This window comes from Ranitomeya variabilis, chromosome 5 (genome assembly GCF_051348905.1).
Source record: "Ranitomeya variabilis isolate aRanVar5 chromosome 5, aRanVar5.hap1, whole genome shotgun sequence".
In the NCBI taxonomy this organism is placed as follows: Eukaryota; Metazoa; Chordata; class Amphibia; order Anura; family Dendrobatidae; genus Ranitomeya; species Ranitomeya variabilis.
The window spans coordinates 685,284,707-685,300,117 of NC_135236.1; the positions used below are offsets into that span (position 1 = coordinate 685,284,707).

The 15,411-nt window shown below is 54.9% G+C and overlaps 1 protein-coding gene across 1 annotated transcript in view; it reads left to right on the forward strand.

Annotated features, from left to right (window-relative positions):
- Positions 1-629: 629 nt before the first annotated feature.
- The window catches only part of ST8SIA1 (ST8 alpha-N-acetyl-neuraminide alpha-2,8-sialyltransferase 1), a 64,685-nt gene continuing 49,903 nt past the window's right edge, over positions 630-15,411 (forward strand). The window contains exon 1 of the mRNA XM_077267219.1: positions 630-978. Within this exon, the coding sequence (XP_077123334.1) occupies positions 797-978 (182 nt within the window). The 5' untranslated portion in view covers positions 630-796. The remainder of the gene's footprint in view (positions 979-15,411) is intronic.

Consider the following 15,411-nt stretch of genomic DNA (forward strand, 5'->3'; position numbering starts at 1 on the left):
CGGTGTAATGTAGAATGTATCTGATCGGTGTAATGTACAATGTATCTGATGGGTGTTATGTAGAATGTATCTGATCGGTGTAATATACAATGTATCTGATCGGTGTAATATAGAATGTATCTGATCGGTGTAATATACAATGTATCTGATCGGTGTAATGTAGAATGTATCTGATCGGTGTAATGTACAATGTATCTGATCGGTGTAATGTACAATGTATCTGACCGGTGTAATATACAATGTATCTGATGGGTGTAATATGTGATACAATGTCTGTGATCGGTGTAATGTAGAATGTATCTGATCAGTGTAATATACAATGTATCTGATCGGTGTAATATACAATGTATCTGATCGGTGTAATGTACAATGTATCTGATCGGTGTAATATACAATGTATCTGATCGGTGTAATATACAATGTATCTGATCGGTGTAATATGTGATACAATGTCTGTGATCGGTGTAATATGTGATACAATGTCTGTGATCGGGGAGACCTCCGGCTTGCTGGCCCCGGGTCGGGCTGTGGCCGGTGGCTCTGGGGGTCTCCATTGTCTCGGGGTCCTGGACTCGCAGGACAATAGCGGGGCTGCAGATTTGGGCGCTGGGGGAGGAGGCGGATCGGGCGCAGGGGGAGGAGGATCCGCGCCGCACGCTCGGGGATGGGGATGCTGCTGCTGCTGCAGATTTCTGCTCCTGGAGGCTGCTCGGCAGGACAGGACGGTTAGGGCCCCGGGGGCCCCCGGCTCCTCCCCGGCATGGTGCACGGCGCCCCCAGCTGAAGCCGCGGGAAGATGTGGTGGAAATGGCCCCGCACCCGGCTCCCGGTGGGCGCAGGAGCCCTGGCGGTGACCGTGCTGTGCTGGCTCTACGTCTTCCCGGTGGAGCGGCTGCCGGACGAGAAGGAGCTGGTGCGGGAGGTGGTGCGGCGCGGCCGGGCCTGGGCGCGGAACCTCAGCGCGGTGCGGGCGTTCAGGTACCGGGGCTGCGACCCCCTATATCTATGTGCGACCCCCCAATATGTGTGTGCGACCCCCAATGTCTGTGTGCGACCCCCCAATATCTATGTGCGACCCCCCAATATGTGTGTGTGACCCCCAATGTCTGTGTGCGACCCCCCAATATGTGTGTGCGACCCCCAATGTCTGTGTGCGACCCTCCAATATCTATGTGCGACCCTCCAATATCTATGTGCGACCCCCAATATGTGTGTGCTGTGCCCCCAATATCTATGTGCGACCCCCAATGTCCCCATGTACTACCCCCCAATATCTATGTGCGACCCCCCAAGATGTGTGTGCGACCCCCCAAGATGTGTGTGTGACCCACAATGTCTGTGTGTGCGACCCTCAATATGTGTGTGCGACCCCCCAATATCTATGTCCGACCCCCACTATGTATGTGCGACCCCCCCATATACACATCTGACCCCCAATATTGGCGGACACAGACAGATGTGGCCCCTGTGTAAGAACAGTATCCAGGAGCCCAGAAGCCGCTAAGAATGCAAAATTGCACCTGCTTTGGAGGTAGATGGGGCCCCAATATATAAACAACCAATTCATGTATAGGTGTCACCCCTCATACTCCTCTACACCCCCGCTCTCACCCCTCGTACTCCTCTACACCCCCCGCTCTCACCCCTCGTACTCCTCTACACCCCCCGCACTCACCCCTCGTACTCCTCTACACCCCCCGCTCTCACCCCTCGTACTCCTCTACACCCCCCGCACTCACCCCTCGTACTCCTCTACACCCCCCGCACTCACCCCTCGTACTCCTCTACACCTCCCGCTCTCACCCCTCGTACTCCTCTACACCCCCCGCTCTCACCCCTCGTACTCCTCTACACCCCCCGCACTCACCCCTCATACTTCTCTACACCCCCCGCACTCACCCCTCGTACTCCTCTACACCCCCCGCCTCACCCCTCGTACTCCTCTACACCCCCGCTCTCACCCCTCGTACTCCTCTACACCCCCCGCTCTCACCCCTCGTACTCCTCTACACCCCCCGCACTCACCCCTCGTACTCCTCTACACCCCCCGCTCTCACCCCTCGTACTCCTCTACACCCCCCGCACTCACCCCTCGTACTCCTCTACACCCCCCGCACTCACCCCTCGTACTCCTCTACACCTCCCGCTCTCACCCCTCGTACTCCTCTACACCCCCCGCTCTCACCCCTCGTACTCCTCTACACCCCCCGCACTCACCCCTCATACTTCTCTACACCCCCCGCACTCACCCCTCGTACTCCTCTACACCCCCCGCACTCACCCCTCGTACTCCTCTACACCCCCCGCTCTCATCACCCCTCGTACTCCTCTACACCCCCCGCACTTACCCCTCGTACTCCTCTACACCCCCCGCTCTCACCCCTCGTACTCCTCTACACCCCCCGCCTCACCCCTCATACTCCTCTACACCCCCCGCTCTCACCCCTCGTACTCCTCTACACCCCCCGCACTCACCCCTCGTACTCCTCTACACCCCCCGCTCTCACCCCTCGTACTCCTCTACACCCCCCACTCTCATCACCCCTCGTACTCCTCTACACCCCCCGCACTCACCCCTCGTACTCCTCTACACCCCCCGCACTCACCCCTCGTACTCCTCTACACCCCCCGCTCTCATCACCCCTCGTACTCCTCTACACCCCCCGCACTCACCCCTCGTACTCCTCCACACCCCCCGCACTCACCCCTCGTACTCCTCTACACCCCCCGCTCTCATCACCCCTCGTACTCCTCTACACCCCCCGCTCTCACCCCTCGTACTCCTCTACACCCCCCGCTCTCACCCCTCGTACTCCTCTACACCCCCCCGCTCTCATCACCCCTCGTACTCCTCTACACCCCCCGCACTCACCCCTCGTACTCCTCTACACCCCCCGCACTCACCCCTCGTACTCCTCTACACCCCCCGCACTCACCCCTCGTACTCCTCTACACCCCCCGCTCTCATCACCCCTCGTACTCCTCTACACCCCCTGCTCTCACCCCTCGTACTCCCCTACACCCTCTACTGTCACCCCTCATACTCTCTACACTCCGTGCTGTCACCCTTCGTACTCCTCTACATCCTCTTCTCTAACTCCTTGTACTCCGCTACACCCCTGGTTGTCACCCCTCTTACTCCTCTACACCTCGTGCTCCTCTGCACCCCCACTCTTACCCCATACTCCCCTACCCTCCTTGTACTCATTCTCGTACTCCTCTACACCCTTTTCTCTCACCCCGTATGACTCTATACTCCCCACTGTCACCCCAGTTCTCCTCTACACTTCCAGTGATGACTCCCTCGTTAACCCCCGGTGGTCCACTCTGCAGCTTTCCACCCCTATCCCCAATCATTGGTCTCTGCACACAAAGCCTCTGCCTCTTCCCCTCATTGTCATGGACAGAAGCCAGCAATGGCGGAGATGAGGTCACGGCCCCCTGTTAACCCTTCATGTCTGTTGTCTTTGTTTCATCTCTTTGGAGGAATCTGAGATCTGGAAATGTCAATCAGATACATTGTATCCGGCGTCACATGACCTGCGGCGTCTCCAGATGCCGGGAGATGATGAAACTGGGGCTGATGTGTAACTGCGAAAAATTAGGCACAGCGGCGGCCCCCCATAACCCAGTGACAGCAGAGTAAGGGAAGACTGCGCACGGTGACTGCCCCCGAGGGGCAAGAGACTGCGCACGGTGACCGCCCCCGAGGGGCAAGAGACTGCGCACGGTGACCGCCCCCGAGGGGCAAGAGACTGCGCACGGTGACCGCCCCCGAGGGGCAAGAGACTGCGCACGGTGACCGCCCCCGAGGGGCAAGAGACTGCGCACGGTGACCGCCCCCGAGGGGCAAGAGACTGCGCATGGTGACCGCCCCCGAGGGGCAAGAGACTGCGCACGGTGACCGCCCCCGAGGGGCAAGAGACTGCTCATGGTGACTGCTGTGCAAGAGGAAAAGACTGCCCCAGAGGGGCAAGAGGATTTTTCACTACATATTGATGATCTCTCCATTAATATCAGCTGGGGAGGCATCCACTGACAAGAGGCCTCGGGTAACAGAGTACAGCTCTCCGTGACACTGTGTTGTGGCTGCTCCATATACAGTGTGACATAGCGCCGTACTCCATCACACCCGGCCATACAGTGTGACATAGCGCGTACGTCATGACACCCGGCCGTACTCCATTATACACGGCCGTACAGTGTGACACAGCGTCGTACTCCATCACACCCCAACACAGTGCCATATCCCACCACGTCTGGCCATACAGTGTGACATAGCGCCATACTCTATCACACCCGGCCGTACTCCATCATACCCAGGCCGTACAGTGTGACATAGCGCTGTACTCCATCACACCCGGCTGTACAGTGTGAGTAGTGGAAAACCCCTTTAACTCTTTCCTTTTTGCTACGACGAGGTCTCGTAATGTGTTGTCGGCTCTGCAGCTTCCTTATTGTTTCCAGTTGTAAGAATGTTCATGATCTCTGCTTGCTGTCAGTGACTGGGGGTCCAGAGATTGCGGGGCCAGGACGGTTCTGTTACCCATAGACGTAGGGCGGCCGCTTGTCACCTGTGTGACGTCATCTACAGACAGAACTGTAAAATGACTGTAAACAGGAGGCTGACAACCTCGGACACATGTGTACAGGCAGGTTGTCAGCAGTAATAGATCACGAGCTGCTGCTGGGGTATACGGGGGTCCGTGTCATTATATTAGTGATGTCATCACCAGGGGCCGGACAGTGCGATAGAACTGGTGGTGCAGCTCGGATGTGTGATGAATGGATACATTGTAACAAGTGATAATATGGAAGTGAGCTACAGCCGGTAATGCGGTCAGTCCTGCCCCCCTTTCTATCAGTCCTGCCCCCCCCCCCCTCTTTGTCAGTCCTGCCCCCCCCCCTTTGTCTGTCCTGCCCCCCCCTCTTTGTCAGTCCTGCCCCTTCTATAAATCCTGCCCCCCCTTTCTGTCAGTCCTGCCCCCATTCTCAACAGAAATGAAGGACAGCATCCAATCCAGGTGAAAAAACGCTTCGTTTATTGTGCCAAATGCGACATTTCAACCATCCAATGCTTGAGAAAAACCTCGGATGGTTGAAACGTCGCATTTGGCACAATAAACGAAGCGTTTTTTCACCTGGATTGGATGCTGTCCTTCATTTCTTTTGGGTATGTACTTCTCCACTTTGGTCTGTGGAATTAGGACAGCATCGCATTGCCAGTTGTGCTGTCAGCTACTTTTTGAATTTTGGACTGCCCCCATTCTCAGTCCTGCCTCCCTCTTTGTCAGTCCTGCCCCCCATTCTCAGTCATGCCCCCCCCTTTCTGTCAGTCCTGCCCCCCATACTCAGTCCTGCCTCCCTCTTTGTCAGTCATGCCCCCCCCTTTCTGTCAGTCCTGCCCCCCATTCTCAGTCCTGCCCCCCCTTTCTGTCAGTCCTGCCCCCCATTCTCAGTCCTGCCCCCCATTCTCAGTCCTGCCCCCCCTTTCTGTCAGTCCTGCCCCCCATTCTCAGTCCTGCCTCCCTCTTTGTCAGTCCTGCCCCCTTCTATAAATCCTGCCCCCTTTCTTTCAAACTGCAGAGACCCGTGTGTCGTAACCAGTGCCTTCCCCCCTACCACCAATCCCGAAAAGATAACCCGAACAGGCCTAGATGGGTTGAACTAGTCGGTCACAGTTTATTTGACAAGCAGGGAGGGGCAAATTACATTTCGCAACGGGCTCACAGCCGACGGGCGGCCAGCCAATCAGCGGCCTCCACTTCCGCCACGGAGGATCATGTGTACTACCTACACGTGACTCCGACCCCCACCCATCAGCGTTAGGGCCTGTTCAATTCCGTCCTGCAGCCCTGACAGAAATATATTGAGCCCGATGTCCGTGAGATGAATACCGTCGGTCCTCAGCAGTCCTGATTTGTCGCCTTCCAGTTGGTAGTGGCGAACTACAATGCCAAATGTTTCTTTTACAAGTCTCTGTCTATAGACTATATGGCTTTGATTGAGCCGTGCGGCTGATGCTGGTAAGGTTATTTTCGTAGGTATATTTAAGTGGCGCATATTTCGTTGTGAGACTACCCCTGATGAAGCCGCCCTGTGCAGGTGGCGACACGCGTTGGGTTTCTTTCTGACCCACACTAGGACTCACTTTGGAGGCCATACCGGCTCTGGCTTTGCATGCTCTTAGGCAGTATATCTTGACTGCCTCATTTGTACATGTTGCCCATATTTGTTTTGTATAGCCTGCATTAGGACTCTCATTTGTAGGTTAACAGGCTTGGCAACAATTGCCTTTAGGCAGCTTCCATTTTGTACTGCCTTTATTTCACTTGTCACCTCATGTGGCTCATAGTCCACATGTCGCTCTCCTGGGCATCTATATTGGTCGCCTGTGGCCGCTTTGCTTGTTTATGGCTCCTGTGATCCCATGAACCAGTTGCCCTTGTGCTCATCTGCTCTGTATTGTCAGACAGTGCAGTGGGGTCCTTTATCTTGCACCACGGTTCAGAGCCATACATGCTGGGGTTTTTCCACAGGTAGTCTGGTGATACATACATTTGTTATAAGGTGTTTGTATTTTCATTTGCTATTCATGCCTTGTCCGACTGCACTTTGTCCAGGGGAGTGCCTTGTATAGGGTTCAGTTACATACCAGCTGGGCCGTTGTGGCCAGTGACAGACTATTTCATCATTTAGTTATATTGTGGAGTCATTTGTGGGTTATTTGCCTTATCAGGGGCTATTGTGTAATATTATATATGTTTTTTAAATGATTTTAACTGTGTTTTGTCCTTTTTATGTGTCACTCAATAAAGTTGTGTTTATATATTTCTGCCTCATCTGCATCATGGTGATCCCCTTTTATAGGGCCTAGTCTCTTTTTTCGTGCATGCTCTTTTACAAATCTCGCCACTCTCAGGTTGACCTTTTTTCTTGGTCGTTCTATGGCTCTTGGATCCTTGGTTCCGTGCCAGACCGCTCGTGGCACCATCTCCGACCACACCAATATCATGTTAGGTAACAGGTAGAAGAAACGCTCGATATCAGCTGTCATCGTTAAACTGAGCTCGATACATCTCCGTTTTCCCAGATCGTTGCTGCCGGCATGCAAGACTAGTATCACCGGCCCTTTGACCCTCTTACGATGTCAACGACTTCTGGGAAGATTTTTTTTGCCACTGTAGGCCTCTTATCCCCCTCCAGTTGACCTCTACGTTCCTGAAGCCTAAATTCGCACCACCGGGTCGATGTTCGGCCCGTTTCTTTGCCCAGTAGATGTACGAATGTCCAACCACCCAAACTGCGGGTTTTTGGGCGCCTGGAAAAGACAAGATATGTTACTTAAGCAGGTCGGGTCTTATGTATCTGGCAAAGCATGTGGATTTCCATCGACCCAATCGCTGCACTTCGGCCTCAGGGATTCCGGCCTTAGCCGCCTCGGTAGCGGCCCCTATACGGAAAGAATGTGTCCCGTATTCCAACAGATCGGCGCTAACAGCTTCGAGACACCGATTAAAAATTGTGTGGAACTGGTATTTGGTAAGGGGGGAGCCGTCTGCGTGTGACAGAAAGAATCTACTCGCGCGTTTCATTGCCGTGTATCGTTCTACTATGTTAAGTGGGCATACGGGACCGTCCGACGACTTAACAAGGACCCACGTCCCTCTACCGGCGGGGTCGCATTTGGATTTACGCACCCTAATGCGCAGTGCGTCGTTGCATATGACGAGGTCTTCGTTGATTAGTCCGCCCTCCGATGAGGTTTTTGAATGCGGTACCAGCTCGCTAATCCGAAGCGCTCCGATAAAGGCGATGGCGAACGCGGCTGACACTAGGATTGACTCGTATTGGGACTTGCACACCTATGGAGAAATCGTGATAATATCGTGCAGTAGACCCAAAGAAATGGGACGACGACACTCCTGACTAGGTTGGAGCCTTTTCCAGCCTTTAACGGCTTGTCTGATGAAAAAATACTTTGTCACGTCCACCCACCCCTGGAAGAATAAGGCTATTCGCAAAAGGTGACGCTGCGCCGATGTACCCTGACGCGCCTCTTTGCCTGAGCAAATTCAAAAGATCAACCAGCACCTCGCATCTCGCCCGACCGCACCTATCGACTGGTCTTCCGTGAATTAATGAGCACCATACATTCCACGTCTTACCGTAAACCTGCCAGGTATCCGGCGTAACTGATCAGTGGCATCATTGATTGGCTACCGTATCCAAAAGGAGTGTTGGACACTGGACACCCGATGGTTGCGCGTTCGGAAGGAGAGCTTTGAAGGCCTGCCAATCAGAAAATAACAGAGCGTTAACAAGGTCATCATCAACCGACGTAACTGTGGCATGTTGTGTTTTAAGCATAGTAACGCTAGGCGGCGTAGCAGCGCGAGTAAAGGTGGGGATGCAGAGGACATGCTGTTCAAGCTCTTTGCTGTGCCGGGGTGTTTGGTTGAGAATCTTATGTTTCTGTTCTCTAGTTGTGTGCCCCAGAGCTCTACTGCAGCTACGATCGCAAAGACTTCTAGCAGGGCTGGGTCGCGGCCCCAGTCGGCGGTGGTCCACAAAGCTGGCCAGCTCGCTTTGCACCATTGGTCTTGGTAGATTGCCACAAACCCGTCTCTGAGATTTCCTCCCGCTGCTAGTCCTACGTCTTTGCTTAGCGTCTATCGAGGCATGACGCAGGTATGGCCGTTGTAGGAATTTAGGAATGTTTTCCAGACTAGCAAGTCTTCCTTCAGTGTGGAAGCCTAATTCTATGGCCTGGCTGGGAGATGCCCTTCGTCGCTAGCGATAGTCGGCGTGAAAAGGTTCTGCCCACCGGCATTACGCGGCAAGCAAAATTGAGCAAACCTAGCAGGGACTGCATCTGTTGGAGGATGACTTTTTTAACCCCGCTTCAACCATTTGCAGAGTTTTTTGCAATTTATCCTTCTGCAATCTAAAAACCATCGTGTTGGTGTCTATTTCTATGCCAAGGAAAGGCAGCACATTACACGGGCCAACCGTTTTTTCTGTTGAGAGAGGTACGCCGAAATGACAGGTTAGAAATTTAAATTTTTGGAGGATGAAATAGCAAAACTTAGAGTCTTTTGGCCCGATTAACAAGAAATCGTCGAGGTAATGAACCGTCGAATTGCTGCCGGTTTCGTAACGCACTACCCAGTCAAGAAAAGTGCTGAGAAGCTCGAAATAGTGACAGGAGATGGAGCAGCCCATCGGCAGGCACCTGTCAAAGTAGAAGAGCTGGTCCACCGTACAACCTAACAGGTGGAAGCACTCGGGGTGAACGGGCAATAGGCGAAATGCTGACTCTTTGTCTGATTTCGCCAGCAGGGCCCCGGGCCCGGCAGTCCGCACGAGCTCGACCGCCCTGTCAAATGAAGCGTAGGTTACTGATGCTTCTTCTGGGAGTATCGCGTCGTTAACCGAATCGCCTTTAGGGTATGAGAGGTGATGTATTAGCCGCTATTTTCCCACTTCGTTTTTAGGGACGATGCCTAAGGGTGAGATGCTAAAATTCCTGAATGGCAGCGATGTAAATGGGCCTACAATCCTGCCTAGTTCTACCTCTTTTTGAATTTTTTCCCGTAAGATCTCGGGGAATTCACGAGCGGATTTCAGATTATTTGCCGATTTCGGGGTGCGACTAAAGTTAAAGGGGATAAAGAAACCGCCTCTTTATTGGGGTAGAGGCTTAGCCAGGGGCCCATTGCGGTAACGTTCACCGGAGTTATGCCTTGCAGGTGCTTGGCGGGTACATCTTGCTGCAGGGTGTCCGCCTCCACAGGCGGAGCAGTCGTGTTTATATCTACAGGCCCCGTGGAAGCGGCAGTACCCCTCGTTATACAGCAAGCAGGCCCCTGGTCTCCGTACGACCACTGAATTTTGGCCTGCGGCGGCTGGGTAATTAGTGTCCGACGACGAAAAGGGGGGTTGTTTTTGGGATAGCATAAGACGCAACCAAAGATCCGTCCCTTTAACGCCCCAGCCTAGGTCGGGTTGCATGGCAAGTAGCCTGCAGAATTTTTCATCATACCGCCTCCATGCTGACTCGCCATGAGACTTATATGAGTTATATACTAGGTCCTGGTAAATGAATAGCTCGGAACAGCGTTCCGGTGTTGTTGACCCATAATGCAGCCTAAGACTGCGAAGGCCTGAAACCAGTTGTTCATGGTTTGCTCAATTTTCGGTCTGTTTCTTTCGTATCCTATCCTCCGCTCCTTGTCTACGGATTGTTGGTCTGCTGACAATAACGACCATATAGCCACGTAATTGTTAACCCATATTTTCTGCTTTATCTCTGGATCCACGTGTGTACCTAGGGGACTAATTCCGCAGAAAAATGCGTCTTTGTGAAGGCTAGCTGATTGGGTTGTCCTTGTGTCAGTTGGTCCGGATAGTGGATGCTAATTCTCCTTCCCCTGTGATGTGTATGGCGTGGTGCTCGCTGAATTCAGAGCTCTTACCGCTGTCTGACGCAGGCCGAGTGTCTCCCGGTGGTGGAGGGACTCCGACTCCCGTCGTAGCGACGACTTGTTGGCGGGAAGCCCAGGGAGGTGGAGATGGGGTTCCCTGGCAGGTAGACGATGCCGCTGCACGTGGTTGTAGACAGCCGTGTGCCGGGGCAAGAGTGACTCTTCCGTCTTCCGATGTGGTGGTGCATCGTTGAAGTTGGCCGGTAGACCGGGGACACGAGGGTGGGTATTCCCTGCCGGCAGCCGAGGCTGGGACACGTGATGGCGATGGCTCGTCGTGTGCCTGAGCGGTTACCGCTGATGGTGTCGCTCCAGCCCTGTTGATGGATCCTCGGGGTGACCGCCATCTTCTACGGTACCGCCTATCGCGGCACTCGGAACTGTCGGACCGTCCCAATGTAGATGGTGAGCGCCATCTAGCGGACCGGGATCTGTGGTGGTACGTATGTGCGCTGCGTCTGCGCCGATAGGGGGAATAGTGGGAATTAGAGGGACAGTGAACGTAATGTTGGGAGTCTTCGGAGGAGGATGGGGACGGTCTGCGGCGTATACGCCTGTGACTGTCGTGGTTAGAGGATGTGACGGAGGCGCGCTGGATGTGTGTGGTGGTGTGGGGTGCGGTGACAGCGTTGGCGATAAAGCGGCGACATTAGCCGCAAGGGGTGTGCTGGAAAGGACCAGGGAGGGTGTGTTAAACAGATCAATTTGCGCCTGGGTGTATGGGGGTGTCGGCTTTGCACCGTTTGTTAGTGGTGTGTACATGTTGCGTGTGACCATACTTGTGTTACACTGTACCGGTTGCGGAGCACGCTGGTTGGTCGAGATGGACCGATCAGTGCGCTCCGTGACCGCGTTCCTGGGTGAAAGGCCTGACCCCACGGCCCCCCGTGCAGGCATTGCAGCTATGCCTGCTGGAAGGACGTTGTGGGCCAGGCTGTGGCTGGCGGATGGTCTGTGCTGGGGCGGTGGGTGGATGAGTGGGACCTGGCTTGGGGGGCTAGGGAGCGCTGCCTGTGAGGCGCCCCTCCGAACGATTTGGTGGGCTGGGGCCCCGCAAGCTAGCGCTGTGCTCGCAGTGAGTGCAGGGGTGGAAATGGGTGGGGCGTGACGGTGCCAGGCTGGCATCAGGGAGGGGAGGCTCTCCGACGCTGCAGGGCACCTGCAGCGCGCCCGGGCTGGCTGGCCGCGCCGCACCCCGGTCCTGCTGAGCGGCTGGTGTACCGCAGAGGCAACTGAGGCGGCGGGCGGTCCCTCGCCTGCCTGCACAGCGCCCAAGGCCTACAGGGAGGAAGTGGGGCCGGAAGTGGGCGGGTCTGTCCAGGCTCGCACTGCACTCTGGGCGACAGCGGGCCTGCATTGTGGGCGGGGCTTCCTCCACACGCGCCGGGCCCCGGTCTGCAAAACAGGGACCGGAAGTGACCGGGGCCCGCACGCACGCAGAGTATGGCGCCTGGCACCGGCGGGCGTGATGAACGGGCACTTTGCGGCTGGCAGCGGGGCCTGGTGAAGATGTCGCGATGCCCGCCGCGCCCCCGGAGCCGTACGTGGGGCAGAGGAAGGAGCACGGTGACATGGAAGCGCCAGCTCCCCGCCGACGCATAGGCGTTCCAGAGGGTCAGCCGGGGAGGAGGAAGGAACTGACCCCGGCACCTGGATTTACCCCTTGTGGGTGTGGCCAGACGCCCCTTCCTCTCTCTTCCCGTTGGTCCGCTGGGCGTCCCAATTAGTGCATCACCTGGGGGAGTAGTGTGAGGGGGAATAGGCACGGCACAGTGGTTCCTGTTAGCTTTATCCATATGGGGCTCCGCAGTCCGAGGCACATTCCCTATGTGGTACCATGCCTGCTATTCCTGCCCCCCTTTCTGTCAGTCCTGCCCCCCATTCTCAGTCCTGCCCCCCCTTTCTGTCAGTCCTGCCCCCCCTTTGTCAGTCCTGGCTTCCCCTTCATTCAGTCCTGCCTCCTTCTGTAAATCCTGCCCCCTCTCTATCTGTCAATCCTGCCCCTCCTATCAGTCCTGCCCCTCCTATCAGTCCTGCCCCCCTTTCTGTCAGTCCTGCCCCCTCTTTCTCAGTCCTGCCCCCCCTTTCTGTCAGTCCTGCCCCCCTTTCTATCAGTCCTGCCCCCTCTTTCTCAGTCCTGCCCCCCCTTCTGTCAGTCCTGCCCCCCCTTTCTGTCAGTCCTGCCCCCCATTCTCAGTCCTGCCCCCCCTTTCTGTCAGTCCTGCCCCCCCCCCTTTGTCAGTCCTGCCCCCTTTCTGTCAGTCCTGGCTTCCCCTTCATTCAGTCCTGCCTCCTTCTGTCAATCCTGCCCCTCCTATCAGTCCTGCCCCTCCTATCAGTCCTGCCCCCTCTCTATCTGTCAGTCCTGCCCCCTCTTTCTCAGTCCTGCCCCTCCTATCAGTCCTGCCCCCCTTTCTGTCAGTCCTGCCCCCCTTTCTCAGTCCTGCCCCCCCTTTCTGTCAGTCCTGCCCCCCCTTTCTATCAGTCCTGCCCCCTCTTTCTGTCAGTCCTGCCCCCCCCTTTCTATCAGTCCTGCCCCCTCTTTCTCAGTCCTGCCCCCCCCTTTCTGTCAGTCCTGCCCCCCCTTTCTGTCAGTCCTGCCCCCTCTTTCTCAGTCCTGCCCCCCCTTTCTGTCAGTCCTGCCCCCCCTTTCTATCAGTCCTGCCCCCCCCCCTTTCTGTCAGTCCTGCCCCCCCCCCTTTCTATCAGTCCTGCCCCCTCTTTCTCAGTCCTGCCCCCCCCTTTCTGTCAGTCCTGCCCCCCCTTTCTGTCAGTCCTGCCCCCCCTTTCTATCAGTCCTGCCCCCCCCCTTTCTGTCAGTCCTGCCCCCCCCTTTCTATCAGTCCTGCCCCCTCTTTCTCAGTCCTGCCCCCCCCCTTTCTGTCAGTCCTGCCCCCCCTTTCTGTCAGTCCTGCCCCCTCTTTCTCAGTCCTGCCCCCCCTTTCTATCAGTCCTGCCCCCTCTTTCTCAGTCCTGCCCCCCCCTTTCTGTCAGTCCTGCCCCCACTTTCTATCAGTCCTGCCCCCCTTTCTGTCGTTCTTGCCCCCCATCTCGTTAGCGCCCTGGTCTGTGGTCGCCTTCTTCTTCCTCGATGATCAGTGAAGCGTCGTATGGAGACAATGTTCCGCATTCATCGCGCCACTCCACACGTTTCCTTATTATATGGGGTCACCTCGCCCGACCCCGGGGCCCCGGACCCTGCATTCACCATAGAAGGGCAAGAGAGTGAGGGATGCCATTCCTGTGATGTCATAGTGGGTGTGATCAGGAGTAATATGGTAATGAGGAGGGGTAGGAATACTGGGTGTGGCCAGGAGTAATATGGTAATGAGGAGGGGTAGGAATAGTGGGTGTGGTCAAGAGTAATATGGTAATGACGAGGGGTAGGAATACTGGGTGTGGCCAGGAGTAATATGGTAATGAGGAGGGGTAGGAATAGTGGGTGTGGTCAAGAGTAATATGGTAATGACGAGGGGTAGGAATACTGGGTGTGGCCAGGAGTAATATGGTAATGAGGAGGGGTAGGAATAGTGGGTGTGGCCAGGAGTAATATGGTAACGAGGAGGGGTAGGAATAGTGGGTGTGTCCAGGAGTAATATGGTAATGAGGAGGGGTAGGAATAGTGGGTGTGGCCAGGAGTAATATGGTAATGAGGAGGGGTAGGAATACTGGGTGTGGCCAGGAGTAATATGGTAATGAGGAGGGGTAGGAATAGTGGGTGTGTCCAGGAGTAATATGGTAATGAGGAGGGGTAGGAATAGTGTGTGTGGTCAAGAGTAATATGGTAATGAGGAGGGGTAGGAATACTGGGTGTGGCCAGGAGTAATATGGTAATGAGGAGGGGTAGGAATAGTGTGTGTGTCCAGGAGTAATATGGTAATGAGGAGGGGTAGGAATAGTGGGTGTGTCCAGGAGTAATATGGTAACAAGGAGGGGTAGGAATAGTGGGTGTGGCCAGGAGTAATATGGTAATGAGGAGGGGTAGGAATAGTGGGTGTGTCCAGGAGTAATATGGTAATGAGGAGGGGTAGGAATAGTGGCAGGATGTGAATCAGGTGAGTGGCCCTTTAAGATGGATAACATGATGGTGGCAGATGAGCTGATACATGTGGGATGTACCAACAATGATTGGTGCGGGGGGTTCACGGCCGTCACTGCGCAGACCTGGGATGTGACGGATGGAATGCGGGTGACGCCGCGGCTCCAGCAGCTCCTCCGCCAGCGCTATTTATATCCTGAGCAGAGGGGCCAGCTTGGGGGGCCGACATCTGAGTGGCCCCTGATCACAGCTATGGTGGCGCACTGTAATTGTGGGTAGAGGAACCTCGGCAGATGACCCTGCTGTAACTAAAAAGTGTCTCCACAAAGACCAGCACTGATAATACCGCCATATAGTGGTAGATACCCCCGCTACAGAACATACAGTACAGACCCAAAGTTTGGACACACCTTCTCATTTAAAGATTTTCCTGTATTTTCATGACTATGAAAATTGTACATTCACACTGAAGGCATCAAAACTATGAATTAACACATGTGGAATTATAGACTTAACAAAAAGTGTGAAACAACTGAAATTATGTCTTATATTCTAGGTTCATCAAAGTAGCCACCTTTTGCTTTGATGACTGCTTTGCACACTCTTGGCATTCTCTTGATGAGCTTCAAGAGGTAGTCACCGGGAATGGTCTTCCAACAATCTTGAAGGAGTTCCCAGAGATGCTTAGCACTTGTTGGCCATTTTGCCTTCACTCTGCGGTCCTGCTCACCCCAAACCATCTCGATTGGGTTCAGGTCTGGTGACTGTGGAGGCCAGGTCATCTGGCGTAGCACCCCATCACTCTCCCTCTTGGTCAAATAGCTCTTACACAGCCTGGAGGTGTGTTTGGGGTCATTGTCCTGTTGAAAAATAAATGATGGTCCA